Raw genomic sequence first — 27,638 nt, forward strand, 5'->3', positions numbered from 1 at the left:
CTCAAGCCCTGGACCCCAAAGAGTTGCTCACACCGACAGGCTTGTGGCGGAGAGCCTGGTCCAGAGAGCGGCCTCCTTGCAGCCCTCTAAAAGCAGTACAGCGGTGCAGATTTGATCCTATTAGGGCAAATTCTCTACCACCACAAAAAAGGTGCTTGACTCCTAGCAGGATTGTTCCAATTTTGCCCAACTTTCTCGTGACACCTGAGTTTCACAGACCTTTGCACCTTGGTGTGCTCAGACAAATGCAGCTCTAAACAGTTTCTTTTGCACTGAGTCTGGCACGTGATTTACTTACTGTTGCTTGGTTCTGCCTCGTATAATCTCCAGATTTTCAAAAGCATAGAGATCAGTAGCATTATTGGGCCAGGCCTGAATCAACAAAAATCCTGAAATGAAGAAAAGAAGATTAAAAAAAATAATGAAAACTTGTCAGTATTGGAAATGGAACCTCTTGCCTCAAACATCTCCTGAGCTGGGGGAAGGCACTTGTACTTGCCATATGCCTTCCTGAGAAGGCATGACATTTTAGGGAGCAGGAAGATATTTTTAAACACTGCCTTGTAAACAGTTTACTTTTTAGCCCATCACGAGGGCTCAGCAGCGCAAGAGAATGGTGTGTCAGTGAGCTGCACATCCTGCCACACTGAGCCACCAGCGCCTGCTCTTGTCATCCCAGCTGAGAGGCTTGGGGTTTCACTGCAGCATGAGAAAAGCCTTGCTCTGTCCCTGTTGTGAGCTGCCTTTGGGGAACAGAAAAGAAGAACAGAAGACAGAAACGGAGCAAAACAGACAGCAGATTGGAGGGTATCTGCTAAGACAAGCAGATTTCCCTGCTCAGACGAGATGTTCAGCTGGAGGAAAGGAATTTGGAAAATTGCATTCTGCTGGATGAAGTTCTGACGTTAGACATTACTACCCTTAAGGTAGCCGGAGACATAAAAGAGAAAAAGGGGAACTGGCGACATGTCTGCTCTGATATTACACTGCTTTCATAATGGGATGAACTTCTTTGACTGAACACAATTCCTTTTAACTGATGCTTGTGCAAGACCGAAGCCGAGCACTCTGCTGACCACTTCACGCTTTCAGAGCCTGCACTCATTTCAGGGAAGAGCTCTCCAGGCTGGAGAGGGTGTCTCCGCGAGGATGATGCAAGCCACTGAGCACGCTTCCCTAAGGAACTGCTGAAAGGTTTTCCACAAATAGAAACACACTTCGTTTTTTTTTTAGCCAGAGTGGCACGCCTCTGCATCACCACATACTTCTTGGGTGGCTGAGTATCTTTCTGCGTTTACTCCTCACTAGGGCTGACAGTTCAGCAGAAGGGATGGTCTGGCAAAACCACACACCTTGGATGAGAGGCCACGATGAGTTATGTAGGCGTAAAGCTAGTGAAACCCTACTGACCACCTTTGTGAAAAGTGACCCCTACGAGCTCAGGGGCAGAAGCAATTTGCTCACACTTCTCTTCACAAGCTTGAAAAAATTTCCTCATCTCCCTTGGTGTTTTTGGCAGTACAAATCAGATAACATCTCATGCTTAAAACATATTGCTGACCTGATATTTCTTTGACTGTTTTGAAGACATCCAGTTTCTTAGGGTCGAGAGGCAGCGTCTTTGTGAAGGCATCACTGAAACAAACAGAAGGAGGAATTGGAAGAAGAATGGGTCAGCTTGAATTTCTCCCTAGCTCTTCTCCTCTAACGCTGAAAGATCAGCAGGCAACTCACCCTAGAAATGCGACTGGGAGAATGCTGACATCCCCATTGATCTTAGTACAGTTTTTGAAAGAGTCGATGTTTGTGGCATTTATGGAGAGAATCCCTTTAAGCTCACCAATTCCAATGCCATTGCACACTGGTAAAATGGAAACACAGAAGTCAAAGAGGAGAAGAGTTAAGCATGATCACATGCGAGGGAATAAACACAAAAATGATATTAGTCCAGAAAGCATTCCCATATGGTCAAACCTACCACTGTAAGACCAGTTTCATAGATCTTTTGTCTACTTTTGCATATCCAAAAGCACCAAAGGATAAATGCTTCCTGCTTGCCTAGTTGTGCAGCATTGATCCTAGCACCTCTGCACACAGGCTCTTGCACACACACTTCTCTCTGTCCCATTTTCATTTTACTCCCATTGAGGAGATCCTGGGAAGGTCAAACTAAGGAGAAGACTGCTGTGCAAGACTTATGTCTACAGGAAGCAGAGTTTACCTAGTGCGTTTGCAGAGTATCCCAGCTTGAGAGCATGCTCCAGAGCCATGGATTCCTGATCAAACTACTTGTTTTGACCTCCAAATTATTATTATTATTATTATTATATTTATATTGAATTTGCACTTTGAGATCTAAATTAAGGTGAGTACTCCCTGTACTTTTTCTAAAAAATTACCTTCTGGCTCAAAGCCTAACTATTTTACTCCATGCTTTTTATACCTTTGCTGCAGAGCCCGTCACATTTTTTGCACTTCCGAACACCATTTTCTTCAACTTCATAAGTATCAGTATTACATGAGCGAACACAGGAGCCATGGTCTGTCACCACATAGTTGTCTGGAAAAACAAGGATAATAAAGGCATTGAAATATCAGGGGGCTGCACTGGGGGCTGCACGGGCACTTAAATGCTGGAAGACAAAAAAGGCTTTCGAACTTTTGGCATACTTGGGCAAAGCACAAGCATTAATGATTAATTCTCACAACATCCTTTGAAGGTAGATAAACATATATTGTTATCACTGTTTTACAGAGGGGAGAACTGTCCAAAGGGTAAAGCAACATTGCCAAGGACAGACCGTGCAGCGGTGCCACAACCCAGGTCAATCCCCGGCACTTTCTGATTCCCAATCATTATTCATTCTTCCAGGCCACAGGCATAGGAAGGGCAACAGTGAACCACAGAAAGGGATACCAGTTCTGTATGCTGAACCCTCTCTTACATATAAGTCTTGGTGTTTCAAAAGATTATCGACATGGGATAGCATGAAAGACAAAGCAAGCATCTCAAGCAGGGAGATGACACAGACAGTTTTCTTGCCCACCTCCCTCAAACCCGTCATCTCCCCCAGGCGGCTGTGGGCCGAAATGAACTTACGAGGACATTCCCTCACGCACGTGGCTCCAAAGCTGTATTTTCCTTCAGGGTTGACATCCATCTGATAGGTGGTGGGGTTATACAGGACTAATGGGGGACACGTGTCCTTGCAGGTGGCATCATCCCGAAACTTGCGACATGCCTGTCATTGAGCAATACATGCCCATCAAACTAAACTGCACGGTTTTGTATTAGCTCTTTAAAAACACTCTTACTGGCTGCTTTGTTTCACACTTAGCTCTAATGGAAACCATGCAGGGTTGGTCCCTTGTGCTTGGGAGGTGGAAAGTTGCATCAGGTTGGGCGATCTAGTTTGATTTTTAAAAAAGAGTGAACATGAGGTTTTCAAGATCTGAACAAGAAGCCTTGGCACGCCGGAGGAGAGCTGCTGGGATTCGCATGGGAACAGGGGTGGCTCTGCATGCCTCAGACAGAAGAATTTTCCCTACAAGCAGTAACCAGATCAAGACAAATAGTAGTTTTCTTGGCCAGCCGCTTCTTAATTACATAAATCAAATCAAGTTCTTTCATGCCAATTACTGACATTTGTGGCTAGGTATTAAACTGAAACCATTATATTTGGCTGCAGGTAATGAACAATTTAGCAGGTATTTATGAAGGACATGTCGGTTCTTTCAACCTAATCCTGCATTAAATTAATAATTGTTCTCTGTGTCTCCCTTTATTCTTCCCTGGCTTTCCAGATGAGAGAGAATAACCATTTTTTTTTGCGAGCCAGTAAGAGCATTCTAGCCATGCAGTTTATAAGGAATACAGCCAGGAATGCAGAGAGCAACAACAAAACACAAACTGGACTGTTTCTGTGGCAATTACTCAAATGTCACTTAATTCAGAATGAAGTATAGTGTAAAGGTGGGGAGGAGTTAAAAACACAGCGTGTACCAAAATTCCCAAAAGCGATGGAATTTTTTCTTAAAAAAACCAAACCCTCCATTTGCTCTGTCCCACTCCACTGCCTCAGCACCAGGGTCCTCCAAAACAGTGCTGTTGGGGCAAATGACAACCGGAAAGGGAAACCTTGATTTCATGTTCCGAGTTGGATGAAATGCAAAAAAGGTGAAGATCCATCATATTTATTTCCCTCTACAAATTCTTGTTTTCGTAATCTAAGATTATTATTGAGGAGCGTAAGGAACATGTGGCAAAGCAGTGTGGGCATAGAGAAGTACTGAGCCATGGCAGCAGCTGAGGATCTGGGGAGCTGTGCACGCAGGGAAGCTGACCCACAGTAAACACTTAGCTGCTCTGCAGTAACTTCCCCTGTGGACACTTGGAGCTCTCTTGGCTTTCAAAGGCACTAATGCTGATTTGGCATGTGTCAGGAATGTCCACCTGGAGAATTTATACAGATCAGCTAAGAGTGCTGTAAAATTTGGTCCTCCTCCCTCCTGTTGACCACACATTTGCTCCAGTGTGTGGGGAACCCCTGGTTGTTCCCATCGCAACATGGGGTTCCCCTGCTTAGCATCTCTCAAAGGCCTTCTCAGACAAAAGAAGGTTACAGGGCATCCGGCTGAAAGTCTGCCTTGTTGGGCCATGGCTTTGAGCAAGCTGTTGTAGCATCATTACCAGACAGTCGCTTTCCCGAGGTCCCGTACACCCAGCAGCACACTGGTTGTGACAGCAGTCACTGGGCACCTTTCCCCTGCACCGGCCAGAACACTGCTGGGCACAGATGACTTTTGTTACTGAAAGACAGAGGGGAAAAAACAGGAATCAGAGTACTTCTAAACTGTGTTTGCTACAATGAGATCAATGATACGGAGAAATGTCTGCTACGTAATCTGTGCTAGAGTTTCCCCATGGGATGGCGTATTCTGCCCCCACGGTCTGGCCAAAGTTAGGGCAGGGTGAGGCCAGGTGTGAGCAGCTGAGCCTTCTCCTAGCGATGTCTGAAAGACAAGGCGCTGCGGTCAGTTAATCACCTGGGGACAACAGCTCAAATCTTGCCAGGTGCTGAGCACTGTGGTCCCAGACAGCAAACCACCCGCTGTTTAGCGAAAGCAGTCAGGTGCCTGTGGCATCAAGGCCTAAACCCAGAAAAACTCTATGGAGCAGCTGCACTTTACAGCTGGGTAGTACAGCAGGATTTGGCTCCATTTTATTGAGAGAATCTGCTATTATTGGTGCTAGCTTTGGGAAAAACAACATGACAGGAGAATTGCCAGCACTCTGGACTGTAATGGGAAATAGTACATAGTTGGTGTGACAGCAGGATCCCTTCAATATACTAAGATTATTTCTGAAATTTGCAGACAGAAGGGACCCACTCAGGAAACTAACTTCATATGTCTGGTGTATTATTTTTATTTAGGCTTCAATTCCTTGGCCAAATTTTATCTTCGTCACTCAACTCCCATGGGGTTTGCACCAATGCAATTCCAAGGAAAAACTGGCCCTGAATCAGTTTTTTGCAGGAAAGCAAAAACTGCCCACAAGATTTTGGTTAGAATCAAAATCATCTTGAATTTGAATATCAAAGCAGAGAAAACAATGATCAGAAGAATTAGAAAACCCACAAATTAATGGCTAGCATGTGCTTGTACCACAGGCCAAAGTCAAGACTGTGTGTTCTTGACAAAAAAATTACTGTCCCACACACTCTGACGATCAGTGCCTGAACACTCAGTCAGGGGAACTGGATTGTTAATCTGCTGCATTACAGCAGCCCGAGCATTCTGGATGTGCACTATGATAACTGTTATCAACTTCCCAGCTGGGCACAAACGAGTTACAATATCATCAAGATTTCTGCAAGTTAGAAACAGATGGTTGCTAATTAACAGAGAATTATCAGAAAATGTAACCTGCTTACAGAGGATACAATAGTGCTCTTTTTTTAAATCACATTTCCTATCTTTTTCCATTACACTTTTGTATCCAAGCTGCAGTATTTCATTTTTCTTGTAGGCCTGTAAGCAAGATACTGTATTTTTAAGGAAACAGATTATCTCCACAATATGCATTAGCCTCTCTGATAACAACTCCTCCGTTGAACCAGAAACAGGGGAATAAAAAGCACATTGTTCTACACAAACAGCATTTTGATATCATTTTTTCATAAGCATCAGCAGGGGAGTAAAACAGCTCATCACTTTGATAGCAACTGACTAAAGCTTCCTGCTGGAAACATATATCACGGAAAATGTTTATATTTCATACAGAATATCCCACGTTCTTTCAAGGAGAAAGAGATACGTATCACATCAAACTTTCCCACATATGGAAATGTGGGATACATTTGCAATTGGCCGGATTCTTAAATGTTTTAAGAGGAGAGCCAGAGCTGGCAAACGGTTTCATTTCAGGCACTCCAAATAATCCTCTTGAAGTCAGAGAAAGTTTGTAAATCCTGAAGGGCCCGAACACGGGATTGAGACCTGAAGGTTTGCAGGCCCACGGGACAGCTGTGCTGTGTCAGCAGTGGAGATCAACCTAGAAGGAGCTTTGTGTGTGCAACCACCATCCACCTCGAAGGGAGCTCAGTGCGCTCGGCAACTGTTGAACAAATTTGCAGAGCCGACTGGGAAAAACCAAAGCTTGTAGTAAATGAAGAGGGAGAGGAGATACATTCATTTTTTCCTTAAGATCTGGAAGCTGTAAAAAACTTACAGGCTTAAGAGAGCACATTGCTTTCATTTGTGTAAGTGTGGATCAGCAGTCTTGCCCCTGAACTTTAGAGTTACGCTCACACAAAACTGACAGGAAACAAGGATCAGAAACAGTGCATTTTCCCATTTATGATAAATAAGGAAATTAAGGAAGTATCAAAAAATGTGAGATGGTATTCCTCCTCAACCTTTCCTTATGGAGAAATAAAGCCTTGCAAAACCTAAAGCATTTCTGAATGTTCTCTTAGTATCAGGCGAGCATCCTAAATGCAAAATTTTGTAGTAAAGTACATAGTACACAGCTGAACAACCTCCTAATCCCAAATGGCTCTGTTTACAAAGACTAACTTGTAACTAACTGTACAAAGACTATGGCTATTCATTTTCTCAGAGCCTTCGAAAGGTCGTCTGAGTACAGTGAGGTCTTGCTACATAGTCTTATTAGCCACACGATGGTGACAGTTCGTGTTTATAATAGAAACCTATGGGGTTCCAAAAAAAGGAATTAAAACCAACAAAAATCAAACTATGTTGTTACTTCTATTATCAATCAAAAGTATTGTTAAACAGCCTGCAGAGGCTCTCTGCTGGAAACAGCAGCAATGAAAACAATTCACTGTGCAGCTACTGCATTACCTCTCTATACAGTAAAATAACTTAAAAGTACATATGGTCTCAAGTTCAGAGGGGAGAAAGTTGCAGGAGGCAGACAGAAGCTTTCAATGCAGGAAACAGCTGCAGTCTCTGCAAGCACTGGGGAAACACTGCATCTGCAGGGAAACCAAGACCCAAGGCAAATCACTCGGAGGCTTGCCCTGCAGCAGCAGAGCTGCTCCGGAGGAGCCGGCACGACTTTCATCCCTGCCACTGCGCTCTGGCCCTGGGGAAGCCCATGTGGGCATGCGCACGATACCAGGGGCGAGCTTCAGACGTGACTGCCATTTGTCATGCAGGGGAAGCAGGCCACATGTGTCTACAGCGCGCTTTAAGGAGCCTCCACGCAGCAGGATGAAGCAAAGGATGAGCGTAAAGCACGTGTCCCCACTTCTCACCTGACAGGTAAATTATTCAGTAAACAGCAAATTAGTATGTTTTGGTTTGTAGCATCCAAGATATATTTTAATTGATCTGTAGGCTTACATGTCTGGCAGTTGTCTTCACCGGGGCCCCAGCAGTGCTTCTCGGTACAGTTTGGATGACATTTTGGACCTAAAACATAAGAGTGGAATTTTTATAAAAATGTTCGTCATGGAAAGCCTGGACTACAACGCCATCACATGCATCAGAGCTGTCAGAAAGAAAGTCTTAGGCTGTTAGCCTCAGTAAAACAGCGAAGGAAGCACCTGTATGCTGGTGCTCAGAAATTTGGAGAGCGAGACATTAAACCCTTGCCCTTCTTTTATTATTAGTTTCCTACGTGCAGCTCCCCACGTCTTGCAGCAAGCAAGCAGAGTACACAGCAAACTGAGCTTACAAAATGGGCATATTTCTGCTAGGAGCTGAAATCTCAGCAACTGCCCAACTGGCCTCGCTGCTCGGATTTGCATACAGTGGCAAGTCACAACTGGCTTGCGACGGGGCCCCCGTCAGCCACTTGCTACAGGCCACACGTAAATCACCGTTCCTGAACAATGCGCTTCTAAAAAGCAAGCAAAACCAACGAGATTGGCAGTTATCCTGACCATAGGGTAACTGGACTTGTCTGCTTTGTGCCCTGCTCCTGCCCTCGGCCAGAAGTCCTGCTCAGCACAGGACTGCAGAGTGGGCAGGCAATCAATGCAGGCGCGGCAGGACGAGTGCCCAACGTGACCTTTAAAGTTCAGCACAGGTCTCTCATCGCCGATCAGCAGTTTCCCATCCCTCCCTCCTTCCTCTTCCCTCTCATGCACGCTCTTTTCCTTTTCCTTTTTTTTTTTTTGTTTCTTAGTGACAAGTAAAACCCCAGAGAAACGACTCATTTCAGATTACAGGATCATTATTAAAAACATAAATGGCTGTCTAAACAGATTAATTTGTTCTTCACTACACTTAAGAAGCACTTCCTCTTAGAGTGATTCCTCCTGCTAATCCCTCCCCCTCACCGCCCTTCAAATAGCTGAATAAATGCCAATACTTGTCCAACAGTTGACTGACTCGGTGCAGGACCAAAGGACTTTTTTTTTCTTTTTTTTTAAGTTTAAAAGTTAAACATTAACATTTCTATGGTGTTTAGAGCCAGACTGCAATGCTGACTTGTATTGCTTGCAAGCCCATGATTACACCAGGGCTCCACGGAATATATGTCAACATAAAAGTTGGCTATTAGCTCTCAGGCAATTATGCAACTGGAAGAAGATAAAGAAAATATGCTTTCCGCCAGTTTATAGTACCAGAAATTAAATGCTCAGAAATGAAAATAAACTCTCCTTTCCGTGAAATGACTGGGGATTTTACAAAGGACTAGCAGTAATAGCTTGAGCCTGCTCTAAGCACGGACATATGTTACATAAACTTTTAAATACATGCGCATCTCCCTGGTGATCTAAAGCATCATATTTATCTGACTGTGATGATTATTTTTGCAAGGCTTGTCTGTGCAGCCCGAAATGCGGGAGGTTCACAGCCCTCACATGTAGCAACTTGGGCCTTAGCATAAAAAGGAACTTAAGCACCGCAGGACACCCATGAAGGTACCCATAAGGGTTTTCTAACCCAGAGCCTTATCCTGTAAATAGAAAATTACTGGAAAACAAATAGGTACAAACTATTCTGAGTTGTGTCACTATCCCAGAAGAAACACACACATAAGGGACTTTCTAAAACCAAGGAAAGTTTTCTCGAGAACTTGGCTGAACTATGAGTAAGGACCTAACTGTGATGAAAAATCACCTAACTGTGGTGAAGAAAGAAAAGGACTTCCCTTACAACAGGGACTGACACCCCTGCATGCAAGAATTGGTAGACTTGGAAGCCACAGCATAAAAGATGGGTTGTGCATATTCTGTTCTGAAGCACGTAGCATTAAATTAATTAATTTAAGTAAATTAATACTTACAAGAAGACAGGTTCCTTGCAAAATCAAGCACTGAGAGAGGATTTTTGTTTATATCAATGATGTCATTCCACAGGACAGTGTCCATGTTGCATAATTTTGGGTTGTTGCTGATTTTAACACCTCCATTGAGAATTTCTACAGTGGAAGGAAAAAAATTAATAAAGCAAACTGCGCAAGTCTTCTCTCTCATTTAAAGAAAGGGAAATAAAACACAGATCTCTTCATCGCAGTCACACTGTGCTGGCAGAGAAGGACATTGTGCAAGGCACCAAGACACCTGAAGGCATAACTAACACCAGACTCAGACAAATCAGTTCTGGAGAATTGGCTGCTGTAGAATGCCACTAAATCTATGTTTTTGCCTGGCAGCGCCTCCCAAAGCCACAGCCTTCAGCAGAGATGGCAGAAGGGAATTTGTGCTTACCTGCTTCAGCTCACCGTTCTGCTTCCTAGTGCAAACGCTCTTTTCTCCATGTGTGAAGCTACCAAGCCCTGGTGAACTGGGGTGGCAGAAGACTGGACATATGGCCAGTTTTGCTGCCTTTGCTAGAAGTGTTATGACCTCTGGCAGAGGGTGATGTGGGCATGTATGGGCACTGATGGTTTGTATGGCCACAGCCCATCAGCCAGAGACCTTGCGAGACTCTGGCTCTGCAGCCCTTCATATAGTAACAACTCCCACTGGTATTTAATAGAAAATACTGAAGCGTATGCACTGGAATAAAATAATGCAAAATAACAAGTGGCAGATATGTCCAAGAAGGTTGACTGATTCTTTGCCATTTTGGGACACCCAAATAAATCTCACTGCCCTGTTGATGCCTTGGATTTTCTGGACCTTTTTCCAATGGAAAATTAGGAACTTTATTCACCTTTTGAGGAAGCCTAGCTATCAGGAAAGCAAGTGGAAAATGTGGAAACTATGCTAAGATCATTGCTTTCAAAGCAGGAACTGACAGCATACACCTTTGGGAGAAGATCTTCAACAAGATCTTGCTACCAACAATCTAACAGTTAAAGTTTACTTTACAGGTACCTCCACCTCTTGCCCTCTCTCACCTGATAGCTGTCTCATTGGCAGTTCTCGGAGTCCTTGGGTTTTATTCATGTGGTAGTTGGATAAAACTGCCAGAGCATAAGAGTTGTCATAAAGCACATTGCCTCGGATGATCTGAAGATTTTCTAGGGGAATTACATCCACCATGTTAAGTGCAATGAGCACATAGCCCGCAACCTCCTGTATGGTCTGAAGGAACAACAGAAGAAACAAGATGCTTAATCCACAGCACTCTTCTACAAACGAGGCTTTGCTGCTCTTGACATAATTGTTTTCTGGCCCTGCTGCCACCCATTCCAGCACTTTTTAATTTTAAGGAAAAACAAATCATGTAAACCCATTAAAAAAAAAATCAGGCAAAATATAATTAGAAAGCCACAGGGACTGTGTGGAAAACAGCACCAAGGAAACCCAGCTTCATGCTTACTTGTATCTTGCATTTGATAGTCTTTGCTGTCTGAGAAGGTATAATCTAAGAGCAGCTATCACGGGATCATGCCAAAGGCCTAGCTAACAGTGTTTTTTCTCCAAAAGAGGGCATGAGTGGATGGATGCCTACAGGAAGCACAGGAACAGGGCAAGAACGTATGATGTGGCAACCCTATATGATATTTTCCCTGAGTACTCTCCCAGTCATTTGCAGCATAGGGACTTCAACTGGTTGAGGCTCCTGAACTCTCTCTTCTATGTCCCTTTCCTACTGGACCTACCAATCCCAGCGCAGGGTGAGATCAGGTAACAGTCTCTCACTTAAGTAATAAACAGTTAGAAGACAAGTGAGGCATTGCTCTTGGATATAGAAGAACCCATTAATCAGTACTTGCCTAGTTTCATGAAACATATGCATTTCTACCTGCTACAAAAATCACTGTAAGTGAAAAATCCTCCAACTACCACTTAGGCTGTTCTTCCATTCTCTGTAGACTACCAGTGATTTTTCAGGAGATCTGTTATGTTCTTGGGGACACGAGTCCCATGGTCAAGTTATGCTTGGAAAGAAAAATGGCAACACCATCATATTTACAACCCGTATGTCTGAAACTGCACTCTCTCCTGATGTTCTTGCTTGCTGCTATAATGAAATGCCTTTTTCCCTCTCTTTATTCCCTGAGGAGGAAAGGTCATATGACGAGATTATTCCTCCAGATTCAGAGGACTGGCCTGTTTATTCACATCTGCTGTACAAGAGCTCTTTACACCAGATATACACTTATAATGTGAAAAATGCTTTCTCCTCTCCTGTCTCTCTCTTTGAAAATCTTGTAATCTGACAACCAGGCACACCAAAAGCAGTGCATTTAAAACAACCTCTTTTAAACATGTCACAAACCACCACGACAAGAGAACAAGTTGCAGTTTGGAGGGCAAAGGCCTCTCTGCTTTAAAATCTGCCATGAGGGGTTTGCCACCCAGTTTGTGATTTGCTCTGGCCAACATTATGAAAAGCCTTTTGCCCTCTGAGGAGTGAGGCAACAGGATAAGCAGGTAATAATATTTGCAAAAAGGAAGAAGCATGTCTGCATGGCAGCCAACACAGGTTAGCAGGGGCTTGAGAAGCTATTTCTTGAAGAACATAATTTATTATTTTGGAGTTCAGCACATCCTGGAGCTGACAGGTATACTGAAATTGGGATCTGTGATTTCTCAAACTTACAATATCTAACTGTGCTTTTGGAAAGCATGTCTGCTTGCCATAGAATTTTATATACAGATGATTCTTTGCATTCAAAAATGAATTAAGATTCCTTTAGCAGGAGAATTCACACTGTCCAAAAACACTAACCTTCAGGAAAGAGAGATCACGATTGTGCTCCACATATGTAATCTCTAGGTTGCTCAGTACCACCTCGCAGTTGTTATACATCCTCTGCAGGCTGGTGAAATGGTCTTCCACATGCCCCAGCTGCGTCAGCTTGTTATTTGTCCCTTGACAAACTGTGGAGAAGAGAAGAAAGCTTCATGAAGGAAAGCAAGAATAAGTACAGAGTAAACACTTGTCCATCTGTCTTCATAAGCATCATCATAAGTGAAGCATCAGCACAGACGGCCGTAAGAAACAGCACTGTCTCTATGTTGCATCACCCCAATGGCAAGAGTAGGGAGCACCCAATATTTCCCAGGCACAAAAATAGCTGGAATAACCCTCCTTCACTTTCTGACATTAAAAAAAAACCCAAGACGAGGCTTTCATCTGTAAGCAGCACTAGCTTTGCTGTACCGCAATCATAACTCGAACTGTGAGGAGAGGGCACTGATACAATGCCATCAAACGCTATTCAAAGCGGTACCCTGCTCTGCAAGGTGATGGCTCCGGATGTTATGGATTTCCCTGAGGAGTCATTTACGATAGTTCAGCAGCCTCGGGTCTGCAGGGAAGCCCACTGGGTGGGAAGGAGAGGAGAAGGGTTTTTTCCTGCCAGTCCCCACAGGCTGCATGTCTGGGATTGAAGAGCAAACTGAACCTCCAGGGCTCTCACATCTCTTGCTGCTCTGACATATGGTAGTATTGTAGACCCAAGAGATCTCCTCAGCTTTGGCATATAAATACACCTAAGCCTGCTTTGTCGGGGGGAAGGAAGTGGTCCCACATGGAGCACCATGAAGAGTACAAACATTTACAATGGCAGGATGGAAAAATTAGCCCCCATCTGAAGCTCTATTACTCTGCTTTGTCAAAACTAGTGGAATTGTCAAAAATTATCACCACTTCATTCGACTGCAACAGAAGAACAGTATGCAAATTACTTTAAATAGTGCCCCCCAGCCCCTAAACCCCAGAAACACTGTACTCATCCAGTCTTTCCCTGGGTTACCGCTATACAGCTAAAATTAAAATACGTCTGTGCTATGCTAATACGGAAGAAAGGGGAATGATAACAAGACAACACAGTCAAAGACTTCACAGCCCAGCACCTTTCAGATGGAAAGCTTCGGCCCAGCTTGGAAATCTGCCCTTCAGTGGGAGCAAGAGTAGGCCTTTATCTCATCATTTCTGTAATGAAACCCAAGCCTGACCTCATGCCTTTCCACAATACACTGAAAGAATTGCATTCTTTTAACTTAGAGGAAAAAACAAACAAAATGATAATTCTTTTCTTGTTTCGCACATCCATAGTTCCTAGAGGCACCAATCACAAACCGGAACACCGCTGCGTGGAGCGCTACAAAGCAAATAACATAGACTCTTGACAAAGCTATGGAAACAGGTTTCAGAGCCAGTAACGTAAGAAGACACCTGTTGGAGATTTACCAAACAATCAGTGTTTTTAAGGAGAAAAAATAATTTAATAAGCAGTGATGAAAATATAGTCATCAATCGTCAAAGCCCTTTACTGAACATGTGTTACTTCTCAGCACAGTCATCATCACTAAGGAGCTACAGGGGTAACAAATGAAATACTCTTCATGCATGCTTAAAACAGGCCATTCACTCACATTCCACAGTGATTTCTTATTCCAAGTCAACAGAAACATTATGGCATTTCGGATCAGAGTGGAAACTGTTTTGAAATGGGGAAAGTTTAACCGCCTAAGCCGCTTGTTACTACATGAGAATCACGTGTAGAAAATGACCCTTTTCATATTTGCCTTGAATTTTTGTAAAGGATGAGAAATTCCTAAGCAGGATTTTCTCCTCCAGCTTCAAACTTCACTGGTCCAATATGTTCACGTCTCAAAAATCTGCATTTGAGTTCTTTGGCTTCAAGGAGGAGGACTGTGAATGATGAGTCAGAGTCACAAAAGGGGTCTTGTTCTGTGCAGTGGTCCCATTTTAAAGGCAGAAAGATGGAAAGATTGCCATAAATTGATCTGTCCCGGAAAATGTGTTGCTGTTCGGGGTGGGGGCAAAGAGGCTTTGCACTGTCTGGGCAAGTACAAAATCCTCCCAGAGATCTTCGTGAATTTTAAGTCAAGTTATCCTCCAGCCACGGCAAAACACAGTAATAAAAGATTCTCAGTCAAAATCTCAGCTCAGGTTCTCAGTTGGAGGGTCTCAGAGCCGACCTCTAACATGGTGTGATTTGGAAATGCAAACACAAGGCAGGAGCAGGTAAAGTTGAGATTGCTCATCAAAATAAAGTAATTGAAGGCAGCCTGTTCTGGCTGTGGGGTTCCCCAGGTAGCCCGATGCTCCCCCTGTACCCCGTGTGCTGATAATGAGGGTCGGTCCCGGCACCTGAGGCAAGCTCTCCGCAGCAGTTGCTGTTTTTACCTTACAGCTTGAACCGAAGGAAGAGCCCCGACGCGGACCGCATGGTGGGACGAGTCGGCTCATGAAAACTAACCCTGCCAGCATGAGCGAACAGAGTTTTGCTGGGCTAGCCGGTCATATCCGCTTCCTCTGGGATCACGCTAGAGCCAGCTACAGCAGGTGATCGCCAGCCTGCAAAGCCGCAGAAAGAAGCACAGCTCTAACAGGCTTGGCAGGGCTGTCGGGTTGGCCCTCCAACACCTACTTCCTTCCCCACATTCAGGGAGCAGAGAGGTTGGATGGCTTTCTACCAAAGGCCTAGGTCCTAGGTCACATGCCAAAACGCAGTGTCCCCTCCATCAGGCTCATAGTGTCCTCTGCACAGGGGCAGAAGGTGCAGGTGAGTCGGTAGTTAAGATCCAGGGAGCAGAAGGAAACAGGTTGCTTCTGTAAAGGAGATCTCAACAGTCTACGGCTATCAAGAGTCAGACAGGGCCACTCGTTCTCCGTAATGCACAATTTCTCGTTTGCTCAAAGAGATAGAGTGTTAAATCCTCGTTTGCTGCAAACAGTTCTAAGTAGATTAAAAAACAACCTCTTCACGGCAATATTTACTGGAGGAGAACCTGGGTCATAAGCAGCATATGCTGAGGAAACAAAACCAAGCCAAGCAAAAAAAAGCTAAGCCCACGCAGTAGAGTTACTGAACTCAGGCAGAGGTGTTGAATAATTTCCCAAATAAAACGTTTTGAAAGAAAAGACAATAGTTTGGCTGCATGTGATGATTAATACCATTCCTGCAATTTCTTTGCTTACAAAAACGATGTTCTGAAAAGATAAATGCTATAATTACTTGCATATAATGCCATAGTGTGAACGCTGTTCTGGCTAGAGGGGAAAAAACCCAAACTGCACTGTAATCAATTCTTCAGAATTAAACAATGCAGACTGGGACTCCACATGTTTCAGGTAATAATGGTAGGTAATTTTGTCTGGCTTATGAAAAGCTGCATTTGTGCCGGCCACATAGGCACTGAAAATAATAGCAGCACAGCCAGTGCAGTACTCGCCTCTCTCCATGGAGATTTAAGTGGGATGCATGTGCATAAGTGGGTGGATAAACTATGTTATGATTTAACCCCTATTAACCTTGATGTATTTGCCCTCTAAAGGACAGATTTTGATGCCATATTCATTCATTACATAATTTTGTTTCAATGTGGAACACATACAGCTCTATCCAGTTTCAGGAGTCAGTGATGGGTATGGATACTACCATGGTACTGTTGGGTACCACGATAGTATATACCACCTGCTTCTTTATGCGGCTCACATGTGGACACTTACACATGGCTGCCACACATTTTAGTTATACAAGAGTAAAGAAACCGGAGAAGTTTCCTAAACAAAATTCAGGGTCAGAACGTCCCCAAGCAGCAGAGAAGCCAAGATGCAGGTCTGAACTTTGGGGCACAGGCTAATCTCAAAAAGAACACAGCTTTGCTCTTATCTGTTATGTTCATATATCAAAAATATAACCAGCTTGGAAAGTTTTGACATAGAGACGTCTTCCCAGGAGGCGGTTGTCTGCAGCAGCACTACGATGAGGGCTGCAGCCTGGGAGCCTGGTGCTCTCCTAACCCAACTGGGGTGACTTGCCAGCCCCGGCTGAGCCCTGGCCACCGTCCTGGGACACAGATGTAACCACAAGTGCCAGCGGACCAGGCATTTATTTCTGTATGACGCTGCTCTCGGCGGGTTCGTTGCACTTTCTAAATGCCATCATGTGATCTTTAATTAGTCACAGTATCCTCTCAACAAATGGCCTAAAAATACAGATATTGCTGAAATGATGCAAAGTGTCAGGTGCTTTATAAGAGAGCAGTGGTGAAACAGCCAATAAAAGAGGCACACTCTACTGATACACAAGTTTCTTCTTCAAGACGCAAACCAAATTTTAGTGCTTATGAAATGTATGGGGTTGACTGCCTTAGATACTAAAATCCCCTCTCTGTCCAGCAGCTTAGTAAAATGCCTGTTGTTCTTCCCTGCCTCAAGTTTGGCCTTAAAGGAGTATTTCTAGGTGATGCGACCAGGTTCAAGCTCCAGGATCCTCCGCCCCTTGACCTCTGAAGACTGTCAGCAAAGGGTGCCAATTTCTGCTGATCCCACCACTGCACAAAGACCTGGGGTGAAACCAAAGCTTTTCCTAACTTATCTTTTCCGCAGGTGATGTTAGGGACCCAGAAAAGCATCCATCCGTAATGCTAACCAACTCAGGAAATATATTGCCTCAAATCCATTTGAGCTCAGATTAAAAAAACTGGTCCCTAAGGCAACTGCCCTGATACAAGTGAAATTGGTTTTTACTTTTTTCTCCAGAAAACCTACAGCTACTGAAGCACCAATCCTATTGTGCATATTTGTCCCAGACCTGAAAAAACCCTTGAGAATGCTTTGAAGCCAAGTTACCATCAATCTCCATCAGCTACATTTTGCATGATGTGTTATCCTCCCTGCAGCTCTGACATACACAGCAAAATTACTCAACAAGGCAATTTCAGAGACGCACAAGCCCATTTCCATGCTTGATATATTACCTATAATGCTATACTACCTGAAATAATAAATTCATATGCTTTTCCTGCCTGTGTTCCAGCAAAGACCTGCAGAAAACAGATTTTTGTCTCATCTGCCAGCCTATTTATAAATATTCCTGCCTCCTCACTCTTTTGCACCAATTTCACTTTTGATTCATTTCAGTATTTCATGGGAGAACTGTACCTTCCCAGGCAATTGTACCAGACACAGAGCTGTCTATGCAGGGCAGCAGTGTTAAAGGCACTTTGTGTCCTAAAATCGGTGCCACCGCAACCAATTCATCTTAACTAAGGCATGGGAAAAAAAATTTCAAGTGAACTGGAAGCGTTTTGTAAGAAATACTGCTCAACGTGGGTATGCATAGGCAATCACACATAGGTTTTGGGTTATACTAATGATTGATACGTATAGCTATGTGCACCCTCCTGCAGGCATACAGGTGCACTTTCTATTTTGAAAAGTTCTTTTTTAAATTTATTTGTAATTGGTCTGCTGGTTACGATTAACATGGAGTCCACGAAACAGCTAGTCACATTAACTACATCACTTGGGCTCACAACTATTCGCACTTCCAAAACTGCACGTACTGGCCCCTTTTCAAGCAAGACCCACGATCTAAAAATTAAACGTTTTATTGATGCGACATATGCTTAAATGCATACACACACTGGGCAAGCCTACCACTCACCAGCTAATAAATGGTCTTCAGATTTAAAATTACAGTCATACTTGAAATAATATATATAATGCAGAGAGGGAGGAGAAGGGAGGGAAGAAAGGCGCTAAATTACACCGTTCTTCGAGTGACACCCAGGCACTGCGCTTTGGGGACCTAAATTCAGCGCATTTCGGAGGAGCAAAGTCAGCCAGGGCCAGCCCACGCCACAGCTTGCAAGGGGACGGGTGAAAGGCTTGCAGTAAAGTTGGACCGGTTTCTATTTAAATTAACCATGGGGCGAGAGGGAAGTAAATGCAAGTGGCTAAAGCCAGACGAAACAAGGGATTCCCGATTTCCTCCTCCCTTTGCTGCCGCCACACGCTCCCAAGCTGCTGCTTGCAAAGAGCGGGCCATAGTGGGCTGCTCTGTACGAACCGGACCGAACCCACTGCCAGTACCCGACTGCAGCCCAGAGGTTTCTGGGGTGAGACTGGCACTTTGGGCACTGGATCCCTCCAGTGCCTCTCCTGTCAAACCTTGTATTTGAAATCCCCCTCCCCAGCTCAGGCGTCACTCATTCTCCCTCTAAAACCCAAATCCTTGCGTTATTCGAACACAAAGCTGGAGGTAAGCTATAGCGGACAGGTCCTATATATCCGGTATTATTTATCTAGCCTCAAAGCATTCCCATACAACTACCAGACAGATCCACATAACCTCTCCATACGATGGGGGAAACCAGAGAAGTGCAGCTAGTGCTGTCCAGCGATGAAAATAATGGCACTTAAGATGACTAAGAAGTACTACAGCAGACAGGACATCTGTCATGATGACTAACACAATTTCTGATGCAAAGAACCATACAGTATTTGTATAAAGAAAACAGGATATGAAATGTCAGAGGTTTGAAAAAGAAAGTAGTAAAGTCTCGTCATACGTGACTAACTGTTTAAATAGAATCACTTCATGTATAAAGCAATTTTTCAGCATTGGAGATGTGATGGTGAATTTTCTGTATTACTGGGTTTTGAGTGTATTTTACATACTGAGTAAGAATTTCAAAGAGGGTGAAGTCCACACGACATGAAAAGTAAAAAAAAAAACCTGCTATCATTTGCCGTTGGAAGTTACAAAAAGGAAAGGAAAAGAAAAGCTAGAAAACAAGTTAAGAGTACAAATGGTGCTCAGCCACTGGCAGATGTTTTCCCTGGAGAAGAGTGGTTGCAAATGCATACAACACCTCAAAAGAACAATTGCAGTTTAATGACAACATCATTTGGGCACTGAAAATGCTGTCACAGAAGGCAATCATTTTTGCACATATTCAAATACTATAATTTAAAACAGCATGAAAAATAGCCCAGTGTGGCTGTTTTAAGTCCCTGCTCAAACAGTGAGGTTTGGAATACAGCAGCTACTGAGATTAATTCAGATTTTCAGACACACTGGGAAAAAACAATGACACAGCTCTTAAGAGCACTTAGATGTAATTGCTAAAGTGACCCAAAATGAATGCCACAGTGGAGAAAAAAAAGAATACGTCTTAAGGGAAAACTTTCCCATCAGCCTTCTTATTTCTATTTATTTGAAGAAAGTAATTTTTTCAGCTATATCTAATTTTAAATGTTCCTTTCTGCCTCCCAAACACAATCCAGGCCATCGGTTCTGCTCAGCCTGCTCCAGCCGGGAGTGGAGACCTGCCCTCCTGCGGCAAAAGCCACATCCTCAATTGTAGGGACAGAGGCAGTTTGGCAGTCGGAGTTTGATTACTGCTGAGTGTCTACCTGAATGAATACATAACTACATCAAAAAACCCACTTGCTCCTGAATGCAGACCTCTCCAAAGTCAGAGCATTTCTGACAGTAAGGGATTCAGAGTGATTAATTCCCTAGGTATTTTTTTTTCAATTACCATTAAGCAATATTTTTGTTTTTCTTCTCTGTTGCCATTATTTAATTTAGCATGTATATTCATTAATCCCGCAGATTAAGGCCAGATCAGGATGTGCGGAAATCAGTCTTTCCACTGTCTTCAATAAAACTGTCTGTGGGATGAAATTCTCCTCTCACTGATGCTGGTGTAAATCTGGAGCAACTACAATGACATTGTGGTTTAGCGCAGAGACTGAGCTTGCCCCTTTGAATGCCTTACGATGCCATTTCAGGAGGGATATGGCACAAAGCAAGCTTTTCTGTAAATGCCAGCAGAAATTCAAAGAAATGGAAATCATCACCGTACAATTTTCTATGGTTTGGGAATAGGTTACCGTCAAAACGTAAATAGTAATTCGTGATTTTTTGAGGAGGGTGCTTCTGAAAAACATATGGCTTAGATCAGTTTTCTTCAAATGGCTTTGTCAGGGGTCTTTAAGAAAATATAAAACCACACTGAAAACATTTGCAGACGACACAAACGTTGTTGCAATCTAAATAATAAATCGAGGTAGTTGACCTGAACAGGCCGATTTGTGCAATTTGGTAAAGCGAACCCTCTGAACAAGGTTTCTTTGCAAGGAAAGAAGGTGGAGGTGGAGGTCCATGCCACGCCCATACGGAGCATCAGGGTTAGGGTTAGCGTTAGGGTTAGGAAAGTGATACGGCGTAGAGTCCCGCGTGGAGTGGGGCTGCAACGGACAGGCCAAAGAAGATGCACTGCTACACTAAGTGTGCTCCCAAGGCAACTTTTGTCTCTGGGCCTGCAATGGGGTTGGTAGGTGGAGGTCCAGGCCATAACCACGTAAGCATTAGGGTTAGTGATGGGGTTAGGGTTAGGGTTCGGAAAGTGATACAGTGTAGGGCCCTGTGTGGAGTGGTGATGCAAAGGGCATGCCAAAGGACACGCACCGCTACACCAAGTGTGCTCCCACGGCAACTTTTGTCTCTGCGCCTTCAGTGGGGCTGGGAGGTGGAGGCATGGTCTGACGTCAAAGACCGCGGAGCACATGCTGGACAGAAAGCGGGAACCCGCGACGTCATCGCCCCAGAAAGGACTTTGGGAGAGCAACGGGTGGCCAGCGCGGTGCATGGCGTAACACAAAACCGCAGCTCCTGCACGCACAGGCAGGGAAATACAGAGCTGATCTGCCCGGAGAAGGGTGGCCTCTGTGCTCGAGGGCTCTCTGCCCCCAGCCAAGCTCCCTCGAGCACCGGGAAGGTCCAACCTGGACCCTTCCCCGTTCCTCCAAGCTGCGACTCAGGCTGTGTCCCCGCAACACTGGCAGGAGCTGCTGCAGGCGTGTTTTTCATTGAATTTTGGAGGGTATTTATTGGGACCGCCGGTGGGGAGGTAACCGCTCCCCAACATACGCTCACCGGCAGCCCAGATCAGGCCCGTTCCCGTGCCAGGCTGCCTTCACAACCACCACCCTTTGGAGAGGCTGTTTTAGGCAAGATTAAGAGCTTGCGTGGGACTTTCCCTCCAGGTTCACCGAGGAGTCGCTGCTCAAAGTTAACGGGGAGGCTATCGAATAACCAGCGCTGCTCAGGAGCCAGCGTCAGATGCGGCCGTCAGCCAGGATGCAGACTTGGCTTCTGCACGTAGTGGGGGAAAAGCCTTTGCCTACTGCACGTGTAGTCACCGGAGAACTCAAATAATGAGCCGTTCCTATCATTTGTTAGAGAAGAAAATGCGGTAATAAGGAAATGTTTTATCTATCAATCTCTGCACAAACACATGCACACACACATACACACAAAGGGTAACAGCTTATAAAGTTTGTACTCAGCAGTTAATAAATTTTATACAAAAGAACGCAAAGGCACACCTCTCCCCACCCTTTTTCCATTTTTTACACCATGTTTGCAGAAATTCAGGCCCCTCGCAGAAGAACACTTAACATGTTATTTGAAGTCAACATGGACTCTGAAGCCCCTTCAGAGCAGTTTTTCCGCAGGAGCCTGACGGCGCCCAGTGACGTGCCTGGCCCTGCAAATCCATCGAGCCCGGGGTGCATCAAGGGATGGGTTCATGTTATAGCTTGCCGGGGTGAGGCCTGCGGCTCCCCGCATACAGAACAGTGACTGAACATGCATGTGCTGAGGTGCAAAATGCGGCTCTTCAAGTCAAAACACACCAGCCGTTGCTCCCCCACCCACGCGGCACGCAGTACAGCACAGTAACACCAAGCGCTAGAAAGAGGAAGGAAACTTTGGGAGCTGCCATGAAGGAAATCAGGGAAGAAAAGCACTGTCAGCGGTGGAAGTGTTTCCACCTCCTATGCTGGGTCCTTCAAAGGCAAGCCTTACCTGTATGTTGAAGCTAAGCTATGTCTCTAGGCAGTGAGCTATATGCCACGTTAAACCTATGGACTAATTGAAGCAAGTTTGACTTGTACTCTGCATATTAAGCCATGCAAGGGGTAAAAGACACCGGCGGCAGGCTCAGTGGGCAACGTGCCCTCTATGGTGTGGGAGAAGGGCTGCCCTGATGTCAGGGACATGGGCATCAGGCTCCAGGGCCACCAGGCAGGAGGGAGATGGCACGGCGCCACGAAGCAGAGCGGTTCTCGGCAACACCACCACTTCCTTTCGTTTTTCTGTGCTACTGCAAGTGTTGTAAAAAAAACCTGCAAAAAGCATGGCTGCAAGTGACTGAGAGACCTCCAAAAATGGCCGTAACTCACTGAGTCTAGAGTCTTGGGAGACACGTATGGCAGGGGTGCGGTGTTTCGAGAGCTATACCTGGATATTTGGGAAAATAAGCAGATGATAACAAATACGTAAGCTTGTGCCCTATGATCTAAGCAAGTACATTCTTCATATTGTATGCTCTGGCAATATCTATGGATCAGCAAGATTTTATAGCACAGTGAAAAGAAACTAAAGACGTGTGCCTACGAAAATGTGGGACCAGCTTCTAGTTACATCAGCTCTGGATTGTCCAAGATAGTTTCAAAATGAGTTAAACTTTGAGAAATGAGATTTAAAAGCATTAAGCTTTGCCAAGAACATTTTACCATGTGGGATGTCTTAAGATGCTGCAATTGCATATTTTCATTTGTGCTTTCCAATGAAAAGAAATTGCAAGTTTTTCTTGATTTGTATTAAATTATATTAAATCAAGTCTCATGTTGAAGCAAGCTATGGTGTTCACGTATGTACTTCTAAAGATTCACAAATCCCCTGAGGTTTAAATTCTATGTAAGCACTCACACAAAGATTCAGAAATAGTAAGAGAAACCCCTTATAACTGATTCCAAGTGACAGACTGAAAGTTTGCTATTACAAATGCAACACATTCTCATTTTTAACCAATAAGCGCGCGCACACACACACGCACACACACACACGTCTGCAGCTCCCCCAGGCTACCAGACTGACATCTCTGGAGACTGCAATATATCTAGAAGACAGCTGAAAACACAAGAGGAACGGTGCAAGTTTTGTTCGATGCCTTCAAAACTATGCATGCCCACCTGCACGATAACCACGTCTAGGGCCCACTGAAGTCATGGCAAGTGCTGCCAGCAACCACAGGAGTCAAGCCTCGGAGTCTCTATAGATCCTTCACCGCACCATGCTCCCTCCAAAACTGGTCTATAGCAACTAATTTTCTAATTCCAGTTCCATATGGATTCAAGGTGGACACCTGCAGAAGGAAGGATTCATGCCCCAAAAGCCCCTGGAAGACATCCTGCCCCTTAGGAATGAGACCAGACTTCTTGACCAAGGCTAAAACAAGACAAAAAAATACGGACAGCACTAAGATAAACACTGCTTGCTGCTCTAGACAATAAAGGTGCTGTTAGCTTATCTCCACTAATGCAGCACACAGGCCTTGCCAACTAACTAAAGATAACAAGTAAATGTGGATTTTTCAGAAAGGTTGTATCCAGCTACGACCCAGCCATGGGAATGAACATTACAGCTCACACTTACATTAGGGCTTCCAGCAGAAATTTAGATATTTGCACATGTTGACAAGTGAGCAAGTTAATACATGCTGCTGGGTTTGAAAAGCCTCCAATAATGTTCAGGTTTAAAAAGAATAGCTGAAAAGCACATTAAATGTAAACGAGCTCTGGGTCACCTTCTGATCTTCATTTAGGCCTTGAATGAAGGTCGGTGGAAAGACTGCTCCTGAAATCCATGGGATCTGAATCAAGCTCTTACTTCACTTAATTTAACTGTGTGAAATTCAATAAATGAGGTAAATAACTTAGTACCACCCTTTTTTCTGGAAGGAGGAGAGCTACAATTACTTTTTGAAAGCACAGCTAAAAAGCCACAAAGTGATTTAACGGCACCTGGGTAAGTTTTGAAGATGGAGACCAATTTATCTTCAAAAGTCTGGGAAGAAAAAGCACTGAATTTGGTCGTTGGCACTACAAATGTTGCATGCTGCAGCAAGCGCACTGCTTGGAGAGCTGGCCTTATTTAGCAAAATGGAATCGCAGCCACATTTAATGCCAGACTTTAGTTCTGTGCAGAAATGTAAACATGTTTGAACATTTTCAAATGTGCTTGAAATGTACAGTATGGTACATTACATGCTGTTCAAACTGGGAAAATGTTCTTTCTCAAGCTCAGGAGCTGCACTGTTAACCTCTGCTGTGCAACCTGAGCTTGGCTAGAGCCAGCCTTCCTCGGGCTCTTCCGCCCTCTTTAATAAAGAAAATGTTCAATGGCTTAGTACTGATCTCATAAACTTGGCAGTCTGAACTCCAGAAATGCAGGGTTATGCGAGCTAAACCTCTGCTAATGCTCTCCGAGTTGCACCTTCCCAGTGCAGATCCGCACTGGTCACAGAAAATGTGATGACAGAGTTAATCTTTTGCTTTGCTTGGTTACAGACCAGGGTACAGGTGCAGGTCCTGTTTCTCCCTGACCTTGCCCAAGCAACACTTCCACTTCCCCGTGCTGCTTTTCCTCCATCTGTGTAAAAGGACCGTTTCCGCTTGCGTGCGAAGTACTTTGAGGCCCGTGCAGGCGGTGGGCTGCACAAAAGCCTGTAAAACAATTGTTACCATGGCAGACTTTTAAGGCACCATTATTTCATCTATTGTCTTTGGAAACAGTAATAAAAGAAATATGTATTAACAAACAGACAAATGAAATTATTTTCTTCTCTAAAAAGCATGAAAGTACAGATTTGCCAAAAGCAGATGCATTATCCTGTACCAGCCTTTTTAGGTCAGATTATTAATTCAAATATACTCAGAATTTGTGGCTCTTTAGATGTAAGTGCTCTGGTTTAAAATCATTATGAAAATGAATGCAGCTGTTAAGCTTGATTCTGAAACTCCCTTGTCCCCAGAGCTGGGGGAATGTTCCAGGTTTTGCGTTCCTCATGGACTTGACCTAAGCAACGGACAAAGCAGGCAAAACTCCACGTGGCTTTCTCCAGCACAAAGAAACTACACGCAAATGTGAAAATCCAAAAGACAACATGCAGATAAAAATAAATAAATAAATAAATAAACGTGAAGAAAATCCAGAAACCCACTTTAACGCATTCCATTCCTCGGAGGCTGCTAGGAAAGAGCCGGCACATCAGCTCAGTGATGAGGGAATGAATGTCCCCTTTTATTCAGAAAGCTGTTAAATCGGCTACAATGTAAGTTACAGTACAGAATGTAAAAACCTTATCTACAGAAGTCAGTCGCGCTGTGCTTATCTTTGCCAAAGATGTCTTGAGGGGAAAAAAAAAACTTTTACCAGTACAGCAAAATTCACATAGAGACATGAAAGCCTTACTGTAAAACTGATCTAACTCACTTCTGCTCCCATCTGCTGCTCCACTCCTGCAGCATTTGCTCTGCGAAAGATTGCATTCAAGGATTTTGATGCCTACAGCTTTCTTTCTTTTTAAAAAAATCCACTGGGTTTTGTTTCTCCTTCCTTCTTCCACTTTCTCCCTAGAACAGATTAACTTCTGTGTTTTATTACCTCATGGCATAAGAAGCGAGACTCACAGCCGCTGCCCAAGTTTAGGTCCTTGGACACTGATGCGATCACCCGTGCGCGCGAGAGGGAGGCAAACGTGGGGCGCATGTCACCTTCCTCAGCCGCGCACGCACCGTAGGCTGGGGAGCAGCACCAGCAAGAGCAACACGACGCGAGTCACCGAAACAAGTTATATCAAGACGTTAGCTACGGGCTGGGGAAAGCTCTGCCTGGTACTGCTGAAAGGCAGCTCACGAACGGCACCACTTCGGCCCAACGCCTGCCACGGACCAGCCCTGGCCTCTTACAGCCCGATTCGGGACTTCACGTCCCTGCTGCTCCTTGCCTTCAAAGGGACCTTGCCAAGTCCACAGCAACACCAAACCACCTCTTTTTTTTTTTCTTCCCTGGGACATTTCTTTGTCAGGAGAATTAAAATCCCATTCTCGCATGCCTCACAGCATACCTTCCCCCCCGCCCAGCCCATTTCCTAGGTGGAAATTCAAAGAACAGAATTGGTGGGGTGGCAAGCAGCAAAGAAATTAAAGACGGGCAGCACTAAAATTTGAGAACCAGTGCTAAGGCTTTGCACACCCAGATCTTCGAGCATTTTACTTTCACTGCATGCTAAAAAGACAGAAAAAAATTACACGAGGCAGGGATTTATGAACCACAACTGAAAAAAATCACTTTTTTTTTTTCCACGATGGGACGTTAACTTTGGAACTATCCACCTTTGGCCACAACATCCCCAGAAGTTTCCAAAACTGCAAAATCAGTCACCTTCTGAGCAAACAGGCACGTCGCACTTCAGACCCTCCCACTCCACTGCAAAGCTGCTCCCTGCCTTACGTAACTCCTGATAAGTCTTACTAAAGCCAGAGCCACCTTATCTTGGAAAATGACACCTGGAGAGTTTTTAAAGCCGTAGCTCTGTTGGGCTGCCTTTGATGCCTTTGCCAGTCTCCCATCAGTATCGCTTTTGCCGTGGAAGAACTGAAGCTGCTGTTGTGCGCGGACCATTAAATCCCCTCACTGCAAGCGATGAACCGCTACCGACGCTGCAGAACAGAGCAGCTTTGTGCTGAAGAGATGCTAACGGGACCCCCGGTACGTTACGCGAGCTGAACCAAATGCTGCTTTACAATCAGTTAACAGATTTCAAAGTTATGTCAGCAAGTGGGAGGTGAGCAAGGACTTGGCCTCCGCAGCTCTCCGCTGCGTGAAGGCAGAGTTATTGCATCTGCAGGAGGGGCCTTCTGCGGACCCCAAGGAGAAGAATTTCGCCCCAAAGCTCCGCTGGCCTCCTGATATCATGCAAAACGGAGAGATTAGAAACAGGGCAGGAGGAGCTTCAGAGGTCATATTCCCCTTGGCAGCCCTGCTCCAGCACAGGCTCCGCTTGTCATTAAACCTGGATCTCCTCCTAGGTTATGACGGGTGTCTGTGTCGTTCCTCATCTGCATGAGTGAAAGCGAGA

General features: G+C 44.6%; 1 protein-coding gene across 2 annotated transcripts in view; it reads right to left on the bottom strand.

Annotated features, from left to right (window-relative positions):
* The window catches only part of EGFR (epidermal growth factor receptor), a 168,668-nt gene that overhangs the window by 40,428 nt on the left and 100,602 nt on the right, over positions 1 to 27,638 (bottom strand). For both annotated transcript variants that reach the window (XM_064506626.1, XM_064506625.1), the window contains exons 2-11: positions 12,607 to 12,758; positions 10,826 to 11,012; positions 9,767 to 9,901; positions 7,873 to 7,941; positions 4,691 to 4,809; positions 3,101 to 3,242; positions 2,444 to 2,560; positions 1,735 to 1,861; positions 1,562 to 1,635; positions 299 to 389 (exon numbers count right to left, since the gene is read on the bottom strand). In XM_064506626.1, coding sequence (XP_064362696.1) covers positions 299 to 389; positions 1,562 to 1,635; positions 1,735 to 1,861; positions 2,444 to 2,560; positions 3,101 to 3,242; positions 4,691 to 4,809; positions 7,873 to 7,941; positions 9,767 to 9,901; positions 10,826 to 11,012; positions 12,607 to 12,758 — 1,213 coding nt within the window. The remainder of the gene's footprint in view (positions 1 to 298; positions 390 to 1,561; positions 1,636 to 1,734; positions 1,862 to 2,443; positions 2,561 to 3,100; positions 3,243 to 4,690; positions 4,810 to 7,872; positions 7,942 to 9,766; positions 9,902 to 10,825; positions 11,013 to 12,606; positions 12,759 to 27,638) is intronic.

Source organism: Dromaius novaehollandiae, chromosome 2, assembly GCF_036370855.1.
Source record: "Dromaius novaehollandiae isolate bDroNov1 chromosome 2, bDroNov1.hap1, whole genome shotgun sequence".
NCBI classification, from domain to species: Eukaryota; Metazoa; Chordata; class Aves; order Casuariiformes; family Dromaiidae; genus Dromaius; species Dromaius novaehollandiae.